Source organism: Protobothrops mucrosquamatus, unplaced genomic scaffold (genome assembly GCF_001527695.2).
Source record: "Protobothrops mucrosquamatus isolate PMUCROS unplaced genomic scaffold, P.Mucros_1.0 scaffold235, whole genome shotgun sequence".
Classification (NCBI taxonomy): Eukaryota; Metazoa; Chordata; class Lepidosauria; order Squamata; family Viperidae; genus Protobothrops; species Protobothrops mucrosquamatus.
Window position 1 is genome coordinate 387,833 of NW_015386586.1, and position 24,207 is coordinate 412,039.

Consider the following 24,207-nt stretch of genomic DNA (forward strand, 5'->3'; position numbering starts at 1 on the left):
ATCCCTCTTGTCAATGCAGCCTAGGACTGCATTGGCTTTTTTGGCTGCCCATGCACACGTCTGGCTCATACTTAAAATGGTAACCAACTACTAGGACACCTAGATCTCTTCTCTCTTAATGTGTCAATGGCGTGGCTGTCCTCCAACACCCCTATGAGAGAACAAATGGGACAGCTTAAGGATAATTATAAAATAACAAGAGTTGGATGGGACCCTGGAGATCTTCTAGTCCACCCCCTGCTCAAGCAGGAGACCCTATACCACAGCTCCGAGACTTTCCAGCTTGGTGGCCCAGAGAGAGGAGCAGGGAAATGCACACGTGGCCCGCACACGTGCCCGCGCTACAAGGGGGGGCTCGCCAGCTATTCCCGTGGCCCAGTGGCCAATAGGCCAAGGCCCGGTACTGGGCTGCGGATCATAGGTTGGGGACCCGTCCTATACCATTTCAGACAGATGGCTGTCCAATCTCTTCCTAAAAACCACCTAGACCAGAGGTAGGCCACCTTGGCTCTTTCATGACTCATGGACTTCAACTCCCAGAATTCCTGAGCCAGCATGGCTCAGCTTGGAAACCTCTCCCTTTCCCCTCAGCATGGCTGGCTCAGGAATTCTGGGAGTTGAAGTCCACGAGTCGTAAAAGAGCCAGGGTTGCCTACCCCTGACCTAGACAGAACCTCCACTAGTGGAACAATTAGCAAACACGAATGCTGCCACTTGATATTAAGTCCCCACGGGCCAGATCCGAGCGCGAGAGAACAAGCCAAACACACCCCAGAGAATAGTTTAAGAGATTTTTATTCTAATAGCTTTAATTACAGTGCTCGTTCGTTGAAATGATAACTGAAAACAAGTATACAAAACAGTCGATTACTGTATTGAAAGCAAAACGAGGGAGGGGTGTTTTTTTTTTTTTCCTTGTCCGCACCAAACAAACCAGTTCCGATCGTGTTTTTTTCTCGAGTTGCAACAGCTCCAGGTTTTTCGGTGGTATTTTTTTTAATTATCAAAATACAAAAGAAAGAAAAAAAAAACGGAACAAAAAAAAAAAAGTTAAAATCTGGGATGGCAAAATCTCAAACCTTGCAGGGTGAGAGATGTAAAAAGGGCGTTTCTTGCGTTCCGAAAATGGAATCTAGACACGTCTTAAGAATGGAAGACGCCCGATTATCAAACTCTCGTGTTTTCGATATCCTCCCCCCCCCCCCTTTGCCGGATGTAACAACGGAAAAGCTTGTGTGACATTTCTTATTTAAGTACAGTACTTGCTGAGGTGGGGCTGCCGTTGTGACGTTTGTGTAAGAGGACCGTCTTTGGAAATAATTCTAGGCTGGAGAAGTATAAGGATTTTTGAAGGGGCTACGCCCCGCAGAGACAGAGAGGAAGATGAAGATGGCACCGATAGATTGGAGGGGGGAAAATATTTTTTAAAATCGAAATCTAAGGGGCAATTAAAAGAGTACAGGGTGTGTGTGTGTGTGTGTGTCCCAATTTCTTGTTAATCTGCAACTTCTACTGACTTCGCTCTAACTCTGGGGTAAGTCTCCCACCCAGCTCCGACCACAAAAAGGTCACGCTAATTTTATGATCTGGAACGAGGGGAACTGCTGGTGTCAGCCGCTGCAGAAATTGCAAAGGGTCCTGGGTTCAAGTCTTTCCACCCTCCTTCCCACCCACCCCCACCCCCACGTCTTCTAAAAAGAAACTCATCCCCAGGCTTAAAAACATGGCTGTGGAAATCAGGCCTCAGACCAGATCTGCAAGCCGAGAGGGATCTAGTCCACACACGCGCACAAAAAAACCAACAAAACCAGATTCCTGGCAACCTTTCCCCCCCCCCCTCTCTCTTCTCTTCCTGAATCCCCTCAAAGTTGTTGGGTTGTTTTTCTTTCTTTCTTTCTTTTTTTTTTAACCTTTATCATAAAAAAAAAAAATCCGAATAATATTGCATAGGAGTACCAGAAACTGCCTCGTGGGAAAAAAACAAGAACTATTTACATTAAATAAGAAAATAAAAAGCTAAAACTTGTTTGTTTTGTTTTTTTCCCCCCTTTCGGGCTTGGTTTTGCCACATGTACAGCGTGGTGAAGGACAATCCTGTGGAGGAGGAGAAGAGATGATGAAAAACAGTTTTCCGGCACTCAATACTACAAAGTAGCATGGTTTGCCACATTAGAGTAAAGCGAGGGAGGGGAGGGGGGGAGGAGAGGCAGGGAGGGAGAGGAAGAGGGGTGGGGGGAGAAAAGAGGAATAATTCAGGGCTTCATTTCTGGTTCCGGAGCTGATTGGACAACCAGTCCAGTCCTTCATAGAGGCCGTCCCCGCTGGTGGCACAGGTGGCCTGGATGTACCAGTTTCTGTGGCGGAGAGAATGCAATCCTAGTTTGTCTGTGATTTCCGCGGCATTCATGGCGTTCGGCAGGTCCTGGAAAGGGAAGCAACTGGCTTTAGGAAAGGCGTTTAAAAAAAAAAATAAAAAAAAAAATAAAATAAACCCCATCACAAAGGAAAGAACCGTATTCCACAATCTCAGCTTTTCGTTAAGGCAAAAAAAATAAAAAAATAAAAATAGTCCTCGACTTACGATTACAACTGAGCCCAAACTTTATGTTGCTAAGCGAGACATGTATTTAAACGAGTTTTGCTCTGTTTTACGACCTTTCTTGACGGTTGTTTAGTAACGCGGTTAAGTGAATCTGGCTTCCCCACTGACTCTGCTTATCAGAAGACCATGAAAGGTGACCCCCGGGACACTGAAACTGTTGTTAAGTACGAGTCAGTTGCCAAGTGCCTGAATTTCGATTACGTGACCCAGAGGAGACTGCGACTGTCGCAACTATGAAAAAATGGGTACATCACTTTTTTTCAATACGGTTGTAAGTTTGAACACTAAATGAACTGTTGTAAGGCGAGGACTGCCTATACTCTATAATCGAGAGGCAGGCGCTGCACCTATTGCTTTCCTGGTATTTAATGCCAGCAGGGCATCGCCTGGGAATGCAGGTAGTCCTCGACTTAAGACCATTCGTTTAGTGACCGTTTGAAGTTACAACGGCAATGAAAAAAGCCAGTTGTGACTGTTTTTCACACTTACAGCTGTTGCGTATCTTCAAGGTCACATGATAAAAAACCAGCCCCTTAGCAACTGACCCACATGGATGACAGTTGCAGGTAATGTGATCAGCGGAGGGAAACTCCCTCAAAACGTGATTCTCCCTTAGAAAGCAGGTAAAATCTCTCTTGAGATGTTTTTCAATATGGCCGAAGCTTTGAGTAATCCCTGTTTTTTTCCATCATCACAAAACAAGTGGTCGGGGAGATTCCTAAAATCAGACAACAAATAGGAGGGTTCAGAGTAGGAGAATATTTGAGTTGGAAGGGACCTTGGGAGGTCTTCTAGTCCGACCCCCTGCTCAGGCAGGAAACCCCATACCATTTTGAGACAAATGGCTGTCCAGTCTCTTCTTAAAAACCTCCAGTGTAGGAGCACCCACTGCTTCTGGAGGCAGGTTGTTCCACTGGTTAATTGTTCTAACTGTCAGGAAGTTTCTCCTTAGTTCTAGGTTGCTTCTCTCCTTGATTAGTTTCCACCCGTTGCTTCTTGTCCTGCCTTCAGGCGCTTTGGAGAATAGCTCGACTCCCTCTTCTTTGGGGCAGCCCCTGAGATACTGGAAGACTGTCACCCCCCTAGTTCTTCTTTTCATTAAACTAGACATTCCTAATTCTGCAAACACGAAGAACGGTTCCCTCGAGGTCATCTATTCCCACATACCTGTTTGTTAGCGAAGACTAAAAGGACAGCGTCTCTGAGCTCATCTTCTGCCAACATTCTCATAAGCTCTTCTCTGGCTTCGTTGACTCGCTCTCGGTCGTTGCTGTCGACCACAAAGATCAAGCCTGGAAGGAAACGGCAGGTGTTAAATAAGAACGTGGCAGGGATGCTAGCGGACGGCCGTCTAGAACTGTGATCCTCAACCGTGGCCCCTTTAAGATATGTGGAGTTAAATCCCCAGATTTGCCTAGATTTTTTTTGGGGGGGGGGGAGGAGAAGAAGGAAAAAGTTGCATGATTTGGATGGTTAGGGAATTCTGGGAGTTGGAAGTCCATGCATCTTCAGGTTGCAGAGAAGCACTGCGCTGCGGTACACACATTCCTGACTTAACTGCCACAATTGAGCTCAACGTTTCCACCGGCCCCGTTTTACGACTTTTCTTGCCATGGTTGTAAAATGAACCACTGCAGCTATTCAGTGAATCTGACTTGCCCACTGACTTTGTTTTGTCAGAAGTTCGCCAAAGGGGGGGAGGGTCACGTGACCCCAGGGCACTGTGACCGTCATAAATACGAGTCAGTGGCTAAACATCTCAATTTTCATCATGTGACCGTGGGGATGCTGCGACGGTTGTTAAGTGTGAAAAAAAATTAAGTCACTTTTTTCAGTGCTGTTGAATCACAAGTCGAGCACCCCCTGTTATAAAGTAGGCCTGGACCTCAACTCCCAGAATTCCTCAGCCAGAATGCTGGATGGAGAATTCAGAGAGAAGTCCACACATCTTGAAATAGCCACAATATTTTAGGGTGTTTGGTTCAAAATTAACCAATGGGGGGGGGGGTTTCATTCAGAGGGGAAAAATTGTTATTATATTTTTTTTAATTTAAGTCTTGATAGATATACATACACTGGGAGAGAAACATCCTGCCACATTAGGCTTCAAACAATACGAAATTGACTTCTGGGTGTTTGTAAACAGTGTCCACAATCAACATGTGCCGTAATCCAATTTTCTTTGATTACTGGGTTTCAAAGCTAGTCACTCACACAAGAGAGTAAAAGCAGTAAACTTTGCAAGGGTGTAATTTTACTGTTTCACGTGAACCACACTGCAGAGAGCGATCTTCTTATGCAGCTTCAAAAAAAAACAAACCCCTAACATGCTGTAATATTAATGTCACGCAAGAGAACTGCAGATTTTGGAAAGCGAATACACTGTACAGAAGGAGAAACGGGATTTTTTTTTTTTAAAGACAAAGCTGGAAACTGGACAAAGGGGAAGAGATAAAATGTTGTTAATGAGATGGGCGGTACCCAAATTGGACAAACAAATCAATACAAAGATTCTGTGTAAGGGGGTTGTGCACAAAGCAATTTAGAACAACGATTTGTGTAAAAACAGTTTCACAATGCAGGAGAAAACAGCACATCCCACCCCTCCTCGTTTGCATTTATCCCACATCACTACTCAATTTTCTATCAGCAACATGCTTGATGTGGTTAACCTGCTGGTAGAGAGATTAAAAGGTCACCCTGAAAGGGGTTGTGTGTGACCACAGGAAAGAGAGAGGGACAGAGAGACAAGGAAGGAAAGAAGGGAGGAGGGAACATAGGAGAGGGAAGGAAGGGACAGAGAAAGAAAGGAAGAGAGAAGGTGGGAGGGAGGGAAAGAGAAACAAAAGAAAGAGGGAGGGAAGGAAGGAAGAAGGAGAAAGATGAGACAGAGAAACAAAGAAGAGAGGAAGGAAGAGACAGAAAGTGAGGGAAGGAAGGAGAGATAGATACAGAGAGAAGAGGAAGAAAGAAATGGGAGGAAGAGAGCGAAGAAGGGAAGGAAAGAATGAAAAGAAGAGAAGACAGAGGGAGGGAAGGAGGAAGAGAGGAACAAAGAGAAGGGAGGGAAGGACAGAGAAAGAAAGGATGTAAGAAAACTACCAACTGGATATATATTTTTTGCATAAACTACCAATTATACACAGATGAGAAGCTGAAACACCTCACAAACACTTCTATATAACAGTAACGTTGCATTTAATCGTCCATTCTTAACATTAAATAAACAAGTCTCTATTTCTTTCTTTGATTCAGCAAAAGATCAGTGTTTCATATGTGGAAGAGGTAAACCAGATTAAGCAAAGGCTGCCAGTGTGCCAGGCACAAAGGATCATTTAAGATCACGGCAATGGCAGAATCGTGGATTAGTCTTTCCCCTGGTCTGTGTGGCTCACGTTTTTGGGGTTTTATGCTAAATCATGTATTTTCTTAATCCACATTTATATTTTAGCAGGCTAACTGAATCTGGCAGCCGCCGAGCCAAAGTCTTTGACCCATTTAATTTGGCAACTTTGGGGATGGAATAGCTGGCTCCAAACAGCAAAGCAGAACTGCAGCGTTCCTTAACTTTGTCAACTTCGAGATGGGTGGGGAATTATGGAAGTTGAAGCCCACCGTTTTTAAAGTTGGCAAACTGAACAACAGAATAGCAAAGTTGGAAGGGATCTTGGAGGTCTTCTAGGAGACCCTATTGCCATTTTAGAAAAATGGCTGTCCAATCTCTTTTTGAAAGCCTCCAGTGATGGAGCACCCACACCTTCTGAATGCAAGTTACTCCACTGGTTGATTGTTCTCACCTTTAGGAAATTTCTCCTTAGTTCCAGGTTGCTTCTCTCCTTGGTTAGTTTCCATCTGTTGCTTCTTGTCCTGCCTATTGGTTTTTTGGAAAATAGCTTGACCCCCTCGTCTCTGTAGGTACCCCTCAAATATTGGAAGGCTGCTATCATGTCACCCCTAGTCCTTCTTATCGTTAAACCAGACATACCGAATTCCTGCAACTGTTCTTCATACGTTTTAGCCTCCATCTTTGTTGCTCTTCTCTGCATTCTTTCTAGGGTCTCAGCCTATTTTTTACATCTGCAGACCTCCTTCCGTTCCAGCTACTTTAGCAAAAATACTGAGGGATTAATGGTCACTAAATAAACTGCTGTAAATCGAGGACTACCAGCATCCTTCATAAGATTTCCACTTGACTCATGCAATTTACAAGATTTCCAGGTGCTGTCGATGGCAATTCTGGGGCAATTTAATGCTGATGCAGCTTAAATAGATAGAAAGAGAATGTGGGTCTTGCACACCGCAAACAGCTCACCTTGTGTGTTTTGGAAATAATGGCGCCAGAGTGGTCTGATCTTATCCTGTCCGCCGACATCCCACACCGTGAAGCTAATATTCTTGTATTCTACTGTTTCTACATTGAAACCTAGACAGTAATAAGCGGGAGAGAATGTGTTAGTTAACAGGAGGAAGATAGATTTATCCATTTAAGATGACATCAGTCACATGAGGTCTTCCAACAGCCCCTTCTTCTTGCCAGCCGAAACAATTTTATAAGCAAGAGTCACTATATTATAAGGAAAAAAAACTAACCTTTCCCTCCCCATTATATGTTTTACAAAGTGGTATTAAAAAGCTGAGAGCCAGTTTGGTGTAGGCATCAGGTGACTCTGAGTTCTTGTCCTCCCTAAGCACAAAGAGACCTGGGTGAGTTTTGGCCAATCACCAGGAGACAGGGAATTCTAGTCCCGCCTTAGCCATGAAAGCCAGCTGGGTGACCTTGGGCCAGCCACTCTCTCTCAGCCCTATAAAGGAAACAATGGCAAATCACTTCTGAAGAAAAACTTGCCAAAACTGCAGGGACTCATCCAGGCAATTTCTGAGAAATGGACACAACTAAACAGAAGAAAATATAAATTTATTAAACAGCTACACACACACACACATATTATAGAACTCCAAGATCAGAGGGTACCCCAGAGGTCTTCTAGTCCTTGTCCATGGCAGGAATCTTCAGACCATCTCAGCTAACTGGGTGCTCAAAGCCTCCACCTTTCTCCCAAGCTTTTGGCAGATTAGATGACCACACATTAGAACTGACTGGTGTCAGGGTTTTTTTTTTAAATGTTTTAATGGGTTGAGTTTTAAAGTATTAAAATTATTTATACATCTTTTAAGTTTTGACTGGAAACCATCCAGAGTTGTTTGAAAGATGGGTGGCTACATAAACGTTTAAAATAAGTAAATGCATTGACCCACGAGGACCGTGCACCTAGGGCTGCAGGAGGTAAGCTGTGCCACTGATGATGTTTCTATTTCTTTCTCCGCTTTTATAGATATATGTAGAGGAAACTCAAGGTGGTAAACATACCTAATGCTCCTTCCTCCTCCAATTTTTCTCACAACAACCTTGTGAGGTGGATTGAGCTGAGGGGGAGCGACTGATCCAAAGTCACCCAGCTGGCTTTTGTGCCTGATTGACACAAAACCTAAGGTGCAACTAGAACTCACTGTCTCCTAGTTTCTAGATCAGCACCTTCACTACCACATCAAACTGGCTCTCTGGAAACAGCCTTTCTGGTCAAAGAAGTGAGTGGCTAGATTTTAAATTTACTGTACATAAAATATGCCACGCACGAAGCTAATTATCAACATAATGTTCATACTTTTTATTTAGCTGTTTATCTCCCGAAAGGTTCAAATGCAATTAATTAAATGAAGGCTGTTTAAAGAGAAAATGCTTTTAGATAATATTAAATCTGCTGTATTTTCACTCAGGAATCCTCAGACAACCTCAGACCTGCCTTTCAAAAAATAGGATAGATTTTATCCAAACAAAAACAAATGAAGAAGTGTTCCTACATAGTTATTAAAAAAAAACAAAAAAAACAATAGATGTATGCATTGTTAAACTTCAATAGTGATACTGCGAAAACTAAACAGAAAGGTTTTAATAGCACGCTATTTACCTTACAGACTTGAAAACCAATACAAATAGTCCTTGACTTACATTTCATTTAGTGACCATTTGAAGTTACAACAGCACTGAAAAAAGTGACTTATGACCATTTTTCACATTTACAGCCATTGTAGCATCTCCGTGGTCACGTGATCAAAATTTGGATGTTTGGCAACGGACTCATATTTATGACAGTTGCAGTCCTGGGGTCATGCGATCCCCTTTTGTGGACAGGCACAGTCAACGGGAAACAAGATTCACTTAACAATCGCATGACTAACTTAACATGGTTAAGTGATTCACTTAACAAATGTGGAAGGAAAGGTCGTAAAATGGGACAAAACCCATTTAGCAAATGTCTCACTTAGCAACATAAATTTTGGCCATAAGTCGAGGACTACCTGCATGTAGTATGTCCACAAGCAGTTTCCTTTAGTTCAAGGAATTCCAAAAATGCAGCGCAGATTTTGAACTGAGTTAACTGAAGTAGCACCATATTGATTACTACTCCTGAGCAGCCTGTGCGCAGGCTAATTTTGCATTTTTACCCAGAGTTGTGATACTGTGCAAATTTTATTTCAATTTTACTTTAAACCCAGATTTAGTTGCAATTAAGAGATTGCTTGCATTCTTACCTATAGTAGGGATGGTAGTTACTATTTCACCGAGTTTAAGCTTGTACAATATAGTAGTTTTTCCTGCGGCATCCAGTCCGACCATAAGAATACGCATTTCTTTTTTGCCGAACAGGCCTTTGAAAAGGTTGGCAAAAATATTTCCCATGTTTCAGGATATTGTTCACCCACTGGCCAAGAAAATCTAGAAGATGGAAGGATTCAGAGACTATTAGCGGCAGTTAAATGTCATGAGGCTAGCTAGCACAGCCCCCAAAGTATACATTAATGGCCCTCGTGAACCGAGGGAGATTTATTTCTCAGGTAAACATTCGTACACTCATGTAAACATTCGACTTACAACCATTCATTTAGTGACCATTCAAAGTTACAAGGGCACTGAAAAAACCAACTTATGACCATTTTTCACACTTATGACCACTGTAGCATCCCTGGGGTCACATGATCAAAATTTGGACATTTGGCATGTATTTACGACAGCCGCAGTGTCCCGGGGTCCTGTGATCCCCTTTTGCAACCTTTTGACAAGCAAAGTCAATGGGGAAGCCAGATTCATTTAACAACTCTGTTACTAACTTAACAATTGCAGTTACTCACTTAACAACAAAGGTAAAATGGGGCAAAACTCATTTAACTATCTTGCTTGGCAATGGGAATTTTGGGGGCAATTGTGGTCGTATGTCGAGGACTGGATGTAGTCAGTTTGTGAAAACAGAGGTTCAAAATCCAAGCTGAGCATGCAAACAGCAGCTTAGAAGGCAGTTATTTATGCAGATTAAATTGCCACATATAAACAAAGACAGCAACATGTATTTCCATAATAGGATAAAAATGTTTTAGTGGGAGAAGGGGCAGTTTGCTCAAATATACAGTTATTGTAACAAGATTACATGTTCTGTGAAACTACAATAAAATGATCAAAATACATAAAGGAGGTTGAAAGATATGCGTGTGGGAACCATGTTACTCCTAAAAGACAGAACAGGTCACTTGACTATGTTTATTTATAAATATATCTATAAACATAAGGGAGGGGGGGCTTCAATACAGAAACAGGAGCACAAAATTTCAAGATTAAACACATTTTTCCTCTTTCCCAAATGAGAAAAAATAATAGCTAGGACAAACCACCGATTGTGGCAATAATGCTATTCAACACTAATCATATTTAATTAGAACAAGCTATGCTAGGAATATTGTTAACAGTAGAATGAACCAGATAACTACATGAAATTTTCCTTAATGAAAATAATCTCTATTGTACTATGCACGCATTTTCCAAAACTCTCTGAAACGGAGGAGTTGGCAGAATCCAGTTTGACCAGCACGATTCTCTCAAAGGAGGCTGTTCACAATTCTAGAATCCAGGCATCATCAGATGCCAACAATGCTCCTGGCATTCTCTGGACATCCTAATAACCGAGTTATAGTTAATCAGTTTCTACTCTGTCAAACTTGGCAGAGAGAAAGGCAGCCAATTCCTCAGAGAAGCCTATTACTGTAGTTTTAATACAGGTAATCCTTGGCTTACGACCACAAGGGAGGCCATGATTTCTGTTGCTAAATGAGACAATTGTTAAGTGAATTTTTCGCCTCACTTTACAACTTTTCTTGGCACAGTTCTTAAATGAATCACTTTAGTTAAGTTGGTAACCTGGCTTCCCCATTAACGTAGCTTGTCAGAAAGTCGCAAAAGGGAACTGCACGACTCTGGAACACTGCGACCGTCATAAATATGAGTCAGTTGCCGAGCGTCTGAATTTTGATTATGTGACCATGGGATTGTTGCAACGATCTTAAGTGTGAAAAATAGTCACAGTTCACTTTTCTCAGTGCTGTTGTAACTTCAGTCATTAAACGAATGGCTGAAAGGCAAGGACTGCCTGTATAACATTTATTTTTATTTCATTTATTAAATTTATATGCTGCCCATCTTGTGGTTTGAAACTAACAGCACATGACAACATTTGTGTGCTCTTTCCAACTTTTAGAAGGGCAATGAAATATTAGTAAGATGGTTTGAGAACACAAATCGCGACTACCTGGGAACAGGTATCGCAGAATGTAAATCGGTATTTTATTCACGAAGAAAGATACCAACTATCAAGAACGTTTTCACCTGAGCTGTGAAGAGCAATTCCCCGGTGTTTATAACTGGGCAGCTGCAATATTTAGCCTGAATAATCTTCACGAGCACCCGTACTTATGCTATTATAAATTAATTAGGTCTACAGAAATATATTTAACTCAGTACTTAGCGTGCCCTGTCATTACAGCGTTAATTTCCGAGGGAGTCATTTGAGAAACAACTTCTGAAAAGACGTAAGTGCTTCCCTGCTATAACACAGCTTGCTATTTCCTTCCCTTCCCTGCCAGACCGACCACCCTAAGCTGGGGTGCTGCAGAGGGGGAGAAAAAATACACTTCCCTTTTGGGTGGAGCTCAGTTTAACCTCTACTTCCAGAATCTGGCTCCACAGCCAGCGAGAGTCACACCAGACCTTTCCCCTCAATGTTCTTTCAAAACCCATCAGGGACCACTTCCACAGCGCCCATCCTCCAGGAATAAGCCAGATGTCTCAAAACTCTCTTGCTGCAAGAGCAGAAACGTCCCGGGTTAACCATTTCATGCCCTTTTGAAGGACACCAGAGCCATTATTAGTAGCTAATCTTTGCAGTTCAGGACTGAACTGCGGGGGGGGGGGGCTCGATGTTTTTCTTGCAGACGTTTCAGTACCCCAGCTAGGAAGCATCACCAGTGCTAGAAGCTAGAACCCCAGTCCCTTCTAGCACTGACGATGTTACCTAATGTGGTAATGAAATGTCTGCAAGGAAACCACCAAGCTCAGAGAGCACCAAGGACCCCACAATCCTCCTCTCCACAAACCCTCCTCCCTTCTAGCACTGACTATGTTCCCAGGTTGGGTCACAAAATGTCTGCAAGTAAACCATCAAGCTCACAGAGCACCGAGGATCATATTATTCTACTCTTCTACAGCTCTGGCTCCTGAGTTCCATGCTGTTACAGACCCTCACACAGTCCAACTGGGATAAGCCATGTTTTCAGGATATAAAACAGTTTATTAAATTTAACTCAGCATGCATGCACTGCCTTGGATTTTATTTGCCAATCATAAAGCTCAACCCTTCCAAGACCGAGTGGCTGTGGCTGCTGGCGCCTCGGTATAGTCAGCTGACCCCATCGCTGACTATAGGGGGCGAAATTTTGGCCCCCGCAGAGAAGGCCCGCAACTTGGGAGTCCTCCTGGATCCACGGCTGACATTGGAAGACCATCTGTCAGCCGTGACCAGGGGGGCGTTTTATCAGGTTCGCCTGATTCACCAGTTGCGACCTTTTCTGGACCGGGACGCCTTGCGCACAGTCACTCATGCCCTCGTCACCTCCCGCCTGGACTACTGTAATGCTCTCTACATGGGGCTCCCTCTGAGGAGCACCCGGAGACTCCAACTGGTCCAGAATGCGGCCGCGCGGGCGGTGTTGGGAGGGACTCGTCGCTCCCATGTAACACCGCTGCTGCGCGAGCTGCACTGGTTACCAGTGGTCTTCCGGGTGCGCTTTAAGGTGTTAGTTACCACCTTTAAANAGCGGGCCTCCTCAGGGTGCCGTCGGCCAAGCAATGTCGGCTGGCGACCCCCAGGGGGAGGGCCTTCTCTGTGGGTGCCCCCACCCTCTGGAACGAACTGCCCCCCGAGATCCGGATGATTCCGGATCTCCTTACTTTCCGCCGCGCCCTCAAGACATGGCTTTTCCAGCAAGCGGGCCTGACCTAGGGAGGATTTTAGTTAGGGATGATTTTAGAAGCAATTTTAATTGGAAACACAGCCGTCAATATTTGATTTTTAATTCGGTTTTTATTGGGGTTTATATTGTTGTATTTTTGTATTTTTTGTATATTGTGTATAGTATCTGTTTTTTAAATATGCTGTGAACCGCCCTGAGTCCTATGGGAGAAGGGCAGTATATAAATTAAATTTGATGATGATGATGATGATGATAAAGCCTTGAAAACCTTGTCCACTAGTTAGTGCAGTGATGGCGAACCTTTTAGAGACCGAGTGCCTAAACTGCAACCCAAAATCCATTTTATATATCGCTAGGTGCCGGGTGGGCATGGCCCGCTGGGGGGGGGGTGGCCCACTAGATGGGCGTGGCTACAATGGTCATGGCAAATGGGTGGGTGTGGCCAGCTCGATGTTGCTCCTGGGGAGAGATGCCTGTGGGGGCCGGGCAGGGTTGGGGGAGATCCAGGGGGGTCTCTGGTGGGTGGGATGGTGGGCAGGAGGCTCGTCCTGTGGGGTGAGGCAAGACGAGGCAGGGCGTGGTTGCCATTGTCGCAGGGCAAGGCGAGGTAGGGGCCGGGCCGGCTGCTGTTTGACACCATCAGCCTCCGCACACAGAGGCCAGCAAGCGCATGGGTGCTGGGATGCATCCAGCCACGTGGGACCTCGGCGAGTTAGCGGGCGGCTGGTTGAAGAGGGACGGTTGCCATCTCAGGGGCATGGCACACGTGCCCACAGAGAGGGCTCTGAGTGCCGCCTCTGGCATGTGTGCCATAGGTCCGCCACCACTGAGTTAGTGGGTAGCCAGTGTAGTCGTTTATTGCTTGGAATCAAGGCAGGTGCTCAACCCAGCCATCAGCTGCCACATTCTGGACCAGTTTTGACTTTGGGATCAATATCCCATGCTATACTTCACAGGCTGAATTGCACTTTCATAGAGATTGCTCTGTGTTAATTGAGCTACTCAGGCAAAACCACGACAGCCTACTCAATTCCTGAGATGACAGAAAACATATTTTCAGATGGCCATGGAGCAGGGGGTCTTCAAACCTGGCCCTTTTATGACTTGTGGACTTCAACTCCCAGAATTCCTCAGCCAGCATCGTATTAAAAACCCTGGGTGTGGGTTTTTGTCCGTCCCCCCCCCCCCCACTACTGCAATTAATAGAATACAGATTGGTGTGGGTTTTAAGAGAACCAGTGTTCTTTCCTATCCAGACCTCGTACGAAAATATCACTGGTAGGTGGAGATATGAAAGCATAGCACAGGAAAGAGAAAGGTCAATGGAAATAAGGTCTCAGTTGCACATAAACATTTTCTCAGCCGAAAGTAGCCTTACATTCGGAACAGGGAGAGATTTAATTCAGCCAATAGAAGAAGCCTTCATTTCAGACCCAGAACATCTGGGGAAAAAAGCCAATTTTCTTGCCAGTCCTTCACTCATTTGTCTTGGCAACTGCAGGTAGTCCTTGACTTAACAACCATTCGTTTAGTGATTGTTCAAACAGTACTGGGAAAAGCGACAGACCCGTTTTTCACACGGCCGGTGCAGCGTCCCCATGGTCACGTGATCAAACTTCAATCGCTTGGCAACAGATTCATATTGATGACGGTCGCCGTGTCCCGGGGTCATGAGATCCCCCTTTGCAACCTTCTGACCAGCAAAGTCAATGGGGGAAGCCAGATCCACTTAACAACCGTGTGACTAACTTCACAATTTCAGTGATTCACTTAACAACTCTAGCAAGGTCATAAAATGGGGAAATGCTCATTCAAGAATGTCTTGCTTAGCAACAGAAATTTTGGGCTCGATTGTGGTCCTAAGGCGGGGACTACTTGTAATTACATTTGTGGAGCGCAGCATTTGCTTTTCTAACTTGGGAAGTTGAGTGGTTTTGAGCTTCCAGTTCGAAAGTTCCCCCACCCAAGTATTCCTTACCGGATAATATAGGAAGAGGAACAAACAATGGAGGACTACAACATGGCGTGGAACCGCTTGCCTCCTGGAATTGTGGGTGCTTCATTTCAAGAAAGGATTAGGCAACCAGGTGCCTGAGAAGGCACGAGAACTCCGGAGTGGGCTGGACTACATGATCTCGAAGTCCCTTCTGACCCTATGATTCTTAGACTACTTTATCGTCATGACCAGTTTAGTATCTAACTCTAAATTAGCCCTAAACATGATGCAATACTTTGATAGCTAACCCTTTAGTACTGCATTTGTATTCCGATACAGGGAGTCCTCCACTTAACAACAGTTTGTTTAGTGACTGCTCAGTGATAACAACACTGAAAAACTGTTTCACTTAAGACTGTTGCAGCATCTCCATGGCAACATAAATCAAAATTCAGATGCTTGTTCAACTGGCTTATGACGGTAAAGTGAAGGGGGAAGCCAGATTCACTTAACTGTGTTACTAAGTTAACTGCAATGATTCACTTAACAAACGTGACAAGACAGGTCATAAAATGGGGCAAAACCTATTTAACAAATGTCTCACTTAGCAGCATAATTTTTGGGTTCAATTGTGATTGTAAGTTGAGGACTACATGTACAGTACAAATTGCTAGATTTAGCCAAATATTGTGAAGTTTTTTTTACTATTTGCAATGATACATTTGATACCATGCGAGATGAATATTCTGCAGTATTTGCAGAAAGCAAATTCCCTAGGTTTTTTTTATATCTGTGCCTATAATAAAATCTAATAAGAGGGTCCTAGATAAGCAAAGGGCGCACACAGTACTGCTTTACATGAACATTTTTTCCAGTTTCAAATTACTATATTAAGATGCATTACTCATTAATTAGCTCAGCACATGCAATCTTTTTTTTACACATTAGAACGATTAAAAATTAGAGGAAAAGAAAATAGCAGCATGTTATTTATTTAATTTGTATAGCCACCCATCTCCTGAAGTGACTCCGGGAACCATACAAATAATATAAAAATAGTGGTTAAAAACAATCATTAAAATTAAAATATTAAAAATTAAAACACAAAGTTTTAGAGTCAGTGTATCAACCGCAATATATCAATGAAGATAACATGGATAGTAAAAGGCAAACGAAAACAGCAGTAAAGTGGCATTTCCTAGTTCTCCAAAGAGCTACTTAAAAATAAGAATTAAAACTAGGTTTTTAGCACTCAGCAAAAAAACTGATGAATAATCCAAAAAGTAACTGTTATAATCGGAACTGCCTACCAGCTATAAAAAGGGCTGGAATAGAAGTTGCGCTTACATTTTCAATTTGTTCCAGGTGAGATTCATGAAAATCTAATTATACATTCATATTTTATCAGTAGCCCAAGACACATAAGCGTCCCTGTGAAAGTTTGTTAATATAGTACTGGTTCCCCCCCCCCCCCGCGAAATCTAGCTAAGGCTTTTTTACATGATTTTCCACTTATGCACTGATGTTGAGCTGGACAATGCAACTCATAAATATGTACTTCTAATTCATACTAAACGATGCTTCAAATTTTAAGGTAAGGCAGTGATTTGCAAAAGTTCTCATGCCACACAAATCTGCAACTGTCTTTCTTAAGCTCAAAGGTCTGCCATATCACTTGAGAAAAGGGATACATTTGGCTTTAAAAATCGCAGTGCATGTCATGTGGATGCTTCCATATGCTCAGAAGCACCTTTTTGCCTTTTAATCAGACCTGCTGGGAAGCCATAAAATATAGATCTGCAAAATTAACCAAGCAAAGGTTCCCATGCGATCAGGAAAAAAGGTGTAGCTGCTTTAACACATTATCAATGGATGCTGCACTGAAGTTGTGACTCCCAAGTATCTCTTCCAAACACGATTTGAAGCACTGTGCAGCCCTCGCCATTAATAACCCAAAATCTGAAATGTTAAAAGTAGCCTTCAGTCTTTTATTTTTAAATTGAAAATGGAAATACATAAATTCCACAAATCTGAGGCTGTTCATCACAATAAGGGGCAGAAGAGGAGATTTTTAATACTTAGGCCAGGGATAGGCAACCTTGGCTCTTTTATGACTGGTGGACTTCAACTCCCAGAATTCCTGAGCCAGCCATGCTGAGGGGAAAGGGAGAGGTTTCCAAGCTGAGCCATGCTGGCTCAGGAATTCTGGGAGTTGAAGTCCACCAGTCATAAAAGAGCCAAGGTGGGCCTACCCCTGGCCTAGGCAGAGTCATATGGAAAACTGGCTGACCAAGATAGTGAAGTACAGGGAGTCCTCAACTTACAACCACAGTTGTTAACTGAATCACTGCAGTTAACTTTGTCACACGGTTGTTAAATGAATCTGGCTTCCCATTAACTTTGCTTGTCAGAAGGTCGCAAAAGGGGATCATATGATGTCAGGACAATGCAACCATCATAAATACGAGTCAGTTGCACAGTGCCCTAATTTTCGGTCACGTGACCGTGGGTACGTTGCAAGGGTTTTAAGTGTGAGAAATGATAACTCACTTTTTTCCAGTGTGGTTGTAACTTTGAAAGGTCACTAAATGAAGTCAAGGACTACCTGTATTAAAGCAACACATTAAATACGTTCAGCCAGAAACAAAGAGGCAGCGATGATATTTGTATAAAACAGGTATAACAAGTTCCACCTGCTTGGCTCCCCCCACCCCCCCACCAGGAAATTCCGCTGCCAGGTACAGTACAAAGCAAACCTTCCAGAGCACCTTTAAAGACAGCACCACACAAGAGTGTGTGATGATGTCCTAACCTTGAGGTTTCCTTCTTTCAGCTGTGATGCAGCTTGCTGTTTGCTTGCCCTTGATTCAAGGGGTAACAGTCACCAGATTTAATTCAATCTTAGTCAGCAAAAGAGCTGGAATCCCAGCTGGAGGGGTCCAGAAGAACCTGCTCTGCTGTGACTTCTGCTGTCTGCAATATTGTGCCCCCTGAGATAAGATTCGCACCCACCCCCCTTGGTCTTGGCAGTCCTTGACTTTGGACCACTATTGAGCCCAAAATTCCTGTTGCTGCGTGGGTTCTGCCCGCTTTACGACCTTTCTTGCCACAGTCGTTTAAGTGGATCACTGCAGTTGTTAATTTGGGAACGTGGTTGTTAAATGAATCTCGCCTCTTTGTTGATTTTGCTTGCTGGAAGTTCGCAAAGGGGATCACATCAATCTGGGATGCTGCAACCGTCATAAATAGGAACCAGTTGCCAAGCGGCTGAATTTGTTCACGTGGCTATGGGGTCGTAAGTGTGAAAAGGAGTCACACTTTCAGTGCTGTTAACAATGGTAAACTGAGGACTACCTGTACTCCAGGAAGACAGAAGACCTCGTTCCGTCTCTCAGAAGCAGAAAAGTATTTTAAGCTTGGAACAGGGATGGACAGGGTGGGTTTGATTTAAATCATAATTTTTAAAGAGCAGCTGTCATCTCTGTCCCGCAGCGGCTCCTCCTGGCAGGCTGCTGACTCACCGACAGTCCCACTCCCTTGAATGGGACGGCTGGTGATGGGGCAGGGACACCACAAGGTGAGGGACGTGACGGGCAGCAGGTGAGTGGGTGCCTGCTAACAGGCGCTGCCAGGATGGATCTGAAATGACAGGTGCTCTTTCAATGTAAGGACTCATTCTTGCTGGTAGCTAGAATCTTTAATATTATTATTTGCAAACAAAATGAAGGTTTCCTATTTAGAATCAGAAGCTGTCAGGTCAGTCAAACAGCGGTAACAGAACTGATTTCAGGTTAATCACACATAGTTGGAGAACTACTCAAATTCTTTTATTTAACTAAAACACTTAAGAGCCTCCTACAGAGGCATTTCTCTTCAAACAATCACACAGCTTGTAGTGTGCATAGATTTGCAAAACAATGGGATAAAGAAATATTCCTGAACTTTATTTTCTGATTTATCTCATGGTTACTGTGAAACTGTGCGAATGCATCAAGGCAGTGCATGTTATCTCGGCTTGCAGACCTTGGATTCACTGAATGAGTTTACCAAAAATGTAAATATTTCAGATTATAAAGCCTCATGCGACATAACTAAGCTCCATTTCATGCTGAATAAACTAAATTATTAATGTATCTTAAACAGAAAACTATATTTAGATAGTTTTTTTACTCCAAAAGCATTTTATTAAGATAAATTTGATAAAAATAAAAAAAAATCCAATTTAAATTTTAAAAAATCCATTAAAAAAATCTATTAATATCCACTCTGGGGATGGATGAAAACTAAACACTGCTCAGACAGTTCAGAGTTGAAAGGAGTAGGTGTAGATAACAGATCCAACTTAGGTGTAATAGGCTGTCCAGATTCAAAGCACCCAAAATTTTGCAACCTGCTTGAAGCTAGCAGCATGAAAAGGAGATACAAGTAGTCCTTGACTTACAACAATTCACTGAGTGACTTTTCAAAGTGACGACACTGAAAAAAGTGACTTATGACCGTTTTTCACATTTACGACTGTTGCAGCATCCCCAGGGTCCCCATCAAAATTCGGATGCTTGGCAACTGTCTCGTATTTATGACAGTTGCAGAGTCCCTGGGTCAAGTGTTCCCTTTAGCGACTTTCTGGCAACGGGGAAGCCAGATTCATTTAACACTTTAACAGCAATGATTCACTTAACAACTGTGACACGAAAGGTCGTAAAATGGGGCAAAACTCTTTAACTGTCTCAATTAGCAATGGAAATTTTGGGCTCAACTGTAATCATACATGGCTGACTATCTGTGCAAGAGCTTGCTTTTATAACCTGGAGCTATCCTCCTGATTTAAAGATAATAGTAATAACTCCTTTGTATTGCAGGGCTGAGGAACCTCTTCCTCTCTGATGAAGTCGGCCCATTGCAGCTAATGCATTACGGCAACTGTGAAGTGATCCCAGCCAGGATAATAGGACGGTTCATGGTTTGCTAATTTAATTTCAAAGGAAGATATAAATGCCGTATGCATATGGAGATTGCGAAAAAATGTCAGCCGTAGCTGCATTAACATAATTATTTCCCCAAGTCTGTTCCAGACAATTACACACTAAATCCTCGAACATATCAGACCAAGCACTTCAACCCAGACTGTACGTTATCCGTTATCATGGGAACATTTCACAAGATGCCTGTACGAGGCATCTGGTTCGGAAGCAATTAAGAAAAGGAAATGCAAAAAAGAAATGCTCCTCAAATCTTCTGATTTTCACCGTAGCTGAAAGTTGTAGGAGATGCAATCCAAATTACCTGCAAGGTGCCAAAAGGCATACCCCGAATTTATTACAGGTAGTCTTCAACTTACGACCACAATTGAGCCCAAATTTTCTGTTGCTAAGCATGATAGTTGTTAAGTGAGCTTTGCCCTGTGTTATCTTTCTTAACACAGTTGTTACGCTATAACACAGTTAAGTGAATCTGGCTTCCCCCATTGACTTTGTTTGTCAGAAGATCACAAATGGGGATCATGACACCCAGGGACACTGCAATTGTCATAAAGGCCAGTTGCCAAGCGTCCCAATTTTGATCATGTGACCATGGAGATGCTGCAGTGGTCGTTAAGTGTGAAAAACAATCACAAGTTACTTTTTCCAGTGCCCTTGTAACTTTGGTCACTAAATGAACTGTTATTAAGTCAAGGACCACCGGTATAGTGGTAGTATAATGCAGGTACTCACTGACTGACAAATATTTGTTTAGCAACCGTTCTAAGTTATGGCACTGAAAAGTCACTCATGATTGGTCCTCGCACATATGACTGTTGCAGCATCCCCATGGACATGTGATCAAGATTTGGATGATTGGCAACCAGCATTTATTCACAACAGTTGCATCATGTGGCCTTCCCAACTGGCCTCTCACAAGCAAAGTCAATGGGGAATTGGCAGATTTGCTTAACAACCGTGTGACTTAACAATCATAGCAAAAGAGATCATAAAATAAGGCACAACTCAGTTCCATTACCTTGTTTAGCGATGGAAACCTTGGTTTCAATTGTGATCAGGTATTTCTCACATGATTGGCAGTAAATTATATTGAAGTGTGCTTGCCCTACACAACTTCTTTAAGGACAGCTGCACAAATCAGATTGCCAGCTTTGTAAAAGAAATCCCCAAATGTTTCAAAAGTGTAGATGATGACAAAGACCATATAGAGTAGCAAGAACTTTGTGGAGGACAGTAACTTCCCCAAAGTTCTGATGAATGAACAAACCAGGAAAAGTCTATGCTGGAAAAAAAGGAGGGGGAAAAGTTAAGCTGAGCAACTGAGATGTTTGTCCTTGGATCTACAATAGTTGCTGCCTCTTGTTTACAGCTCTCCCATGTCACAGAGATAAAGATGAAAACTTTTTAAGCTAGCCAAAAATTTAAGGTAGTCGTGGAAATACAAATAAGCTAATAATCAGAAAATACTAGAATTCACTAAAAAAAATAGCAATGCTATCCCCTTGACATTGTTTTTATTTCAAGACCTGATTCTAAAATACAAAAATTAATGTTTAAAAACAATTGCCCTCTCATTATCCCAAGTATTTACGAGGGACATGTCATTACCAGGTATTGGCAACATGAAAGGCTATTTAACATATTTCCTAAAAAAAAAAAGAAAAGAAAAACCAAATTAACTAAAGAGGACTTTCTCCAGTGGAGTGCATCTGGCAGAAAATTAGCAACATCAATCCAGTCTGACATTTCATAGTATTTCAGGAAAAAGAAACTTATGCAACAAATTATGTCGTGCTGAGATGGCTTTGATGCCCAGATTTATACTGTACGGTAATTGCCTGTGTGGCAAAGATAGAGATCCAATTCACAACCCTGGAAATGGGAATGGCCAGGAAAGCAGCTTTGAGAAGCATCATAAACCTGGAAGGGATCTTGGAGGTCATCCAGTTCAACCCTTTGCTCAAGGCAGAAGAACTTATGCCATTGTGGTCAAATGGTTGTCCAATCTTTTCTTGAAAATCTCCAGAGACGGAACACCCACAACTCTGGGAGGGAAGCTGTTCCACTGCTTCATAGTCCTCACTGTCAGGGAATTCCTTATTTCTAGGTTGTATCTCCCTCTGACCAGCTTCCACTCCTTTCTTTCTCCTGCCTTTCTTTCCCTTGCCCCTCTTTCTCTCTCCTTTTCTCTTCCCTTCTTTCTTAGTTCCATCCTTCCCTTTCTCCTAACTTCCTACTTCTTTCTTTCTTTCCTTCTCTCACCTCTTTTTCCTTCCTCCCTCCCTCCCCATTTCATGGCTCAGTTTAATAATAATAATAAAGTTGGAAGGGACCTTGGAGGTCATCGAGTCCAACCCCCTGCCCAGGCAGGAACCCTACACCATTTCAGACAAACGGCTGTCCAGTCTCTTCTTAAAAACTTCCAGTGTTGGAGCATTCACCGCTTCTGGAGGCAGGTTGTTCCACTGGTTAATTGTCCTCACTGTCAGGAAGTTTCTCCTTAGTTCCAGGTTGCTTCTCTCCTTGATCAGTTTCCACCCGTTGCTTCTTGTCCTGCCTTCAGGCACCTTGGAGAATAGCTTGACTCCCTCTTCTTTGGGGCAGCCCCTGAGATATTGGAAGACTGCTATCATGTCCCCCCTCGTCCTTCTCTTCGTTAAACATAGAAAGACCCAGCTAAGACCCTGTACGATAAACTAAATGTGGCTAGTTGTGATTAGTATTTCTGTCATGGCTGGGAGGGACCTTGGGAGATCATCTAGCCCGCCCAAGGCCTGGCATCCTTACACCACCCTGTCCAAATGGATTAAGACTCTTGTCCTGGCCTGTCAACCCAGACCTTTTGAGTCCGATTTCCTCAACTAATAAAGAGGAAGAGAGTCTTCACCACCACCAGAATGTACTTGAGACTCCCTGCCCTTGCGCAACTGTTTGTCCTGCCGATGAAGTCACCAGCAAGTGACTAAGGGATCCCAAATCCCCACCCATCCCTCGTCTTTGGGGCCAAATTCCAGATGAGGAAAGAAAAAAGACCACTCCCAAACCACCCCATCGCCCTCCCCCAAACCCGATCATCCACCCCGAACAACCCCATTATCCTCCCCCAAATTCTACCATCCTCCCCAAACCCCACCATATCCCCCCCCAAAAAATTCTTTCATCCTCCTCCCCAAACCCCATCCTCCACCCTCGGGGGCCACCCTGCATCCTCCCCCGTTTTATGGATGTTACTCAGAGAGGCCAAAGCGCCAGGACCGGGGGGTGACTCCCCTCCTCCCCGGCCTGCCCAACCGTCCCAGGCCCGAGGACTACGAGGAACCGGTCCCGCGCAAGGGCCGCCTTCTCGCCCTCTGACTACAGTCTCCTTTTCGTGGGGGAGGGGCTGGGGATGAGGGGAATGGGGGTGCCCCGCTGCACCCCCGCTTATGAGGGCGGCATCGGGGAAGGTTAAAGGAAGGCGGGAGGAGGAAAAGAGCCCCACAGCTCGGCCGGGAGATCAGCGGGCGTCGGGGGGAGGCTGCCCCGCCCGGCCGCGAGCTAGGCCCGGCCGCCTCGGCGCGGACCGTTGGCGAAGGAAGGGTCGGTTCGGACCAGGTCGGGCCGCCGCTGAGACTTCGTGAGGGCTCGGCTGCTTACCGGGCGACGTTGCGGGGTGTCTGGCTGCGGGGTCTCCGTCGTCGTCCTCTCCGGGCCCGCCGGGTGCCTCGTCTGCTTCTGGCCTTCGCCTTCCGCCTCCCTCACAGCCTCCCTTACTGCGCACAAGATGGCGGCTCCCGGCGGCCACGTCAGTGCCAAGGGCCCCGCAAAGCACGACGGGAAACGCGGGCTGGGTTGGGTGTCTTTTTTTTTTTTTTTTTTTAATATCCCTCCTTTCCCCGCCCCTCCTGCTCTCTCTCTCTCTCTCTCTCTCTCTCTGAAAGGGGGAGGCAGACCAGGGACGGGGAGGCGTGGCCAAGTCTTGCGGAGGGCGAGGAGCATGCGCGCTCCCCTTCCTCGTCTCGCGCGCGCCTTGCCGACCGTTAGAAAGCGGCAGGGGGAGAAGCCGCGTGCCCTTTTTCAAAAGGGGAGGGGGGGAAAGGGGGAGCGCGCGCCTTGGAAAAAGGGGCGGGGCCCGTTGCGCCGGCGTTTCGGTTTCCGCGGAGGGGGGGAGGGGCAGGAGGGGAGCGCTTCGTTCTACCTCAGCAGCGGGGGGGGCGGCGCCTTTGGGGACGACAAAGCCCATCATCCCCACTCCGAGTGTCCTCTTCCCTCCCCCCCCCCTAATTTGGGATGAGAATTGAGATTCTGTGAGCAGACAAGGGCTTATAGTTTTGTGGTTAGGGTTGTTGGTGGTTTTT

General features: G+C 44.3%; 1 protein-coding gene across 1 annotated transcript; it reads right to left on the reverse strand.

Annotated features, from left to right (window-relative positions):
- Nucleotides 1-2,231: 2,231 nt before the first annotated feature.
- Nucleotides 2,232-23,619, reverse strand: ARF1 (ADP ribosylation factor 1). Its single transcript, XM_015814280.1, has 5 exons — nucleotides 23,507-23,619; nucleotides 9,194-9,377; nucleotides 6,915-7,025; nucleotides 3,770-3,894; nucleotides 2,232-2,422 (listed from the first exon to the last, which is right to left on the reverse strand). Exons 2-5 carry the CDS (start codon nucleotides 9,339-9,341, stop codon nucleotides 2,261-2,263), a joined length of 546 nt encoding a protein of 181 aa, XP_015669766.1. The 5' UTR covers nucleotides 9,342-9,377; nucleotides 23,507-23,619; the 3' UTR covers nucleotides 2,232-2,260.
- Nucleotides 23,620-24,207: the final 588 nt, after the last annotated feature.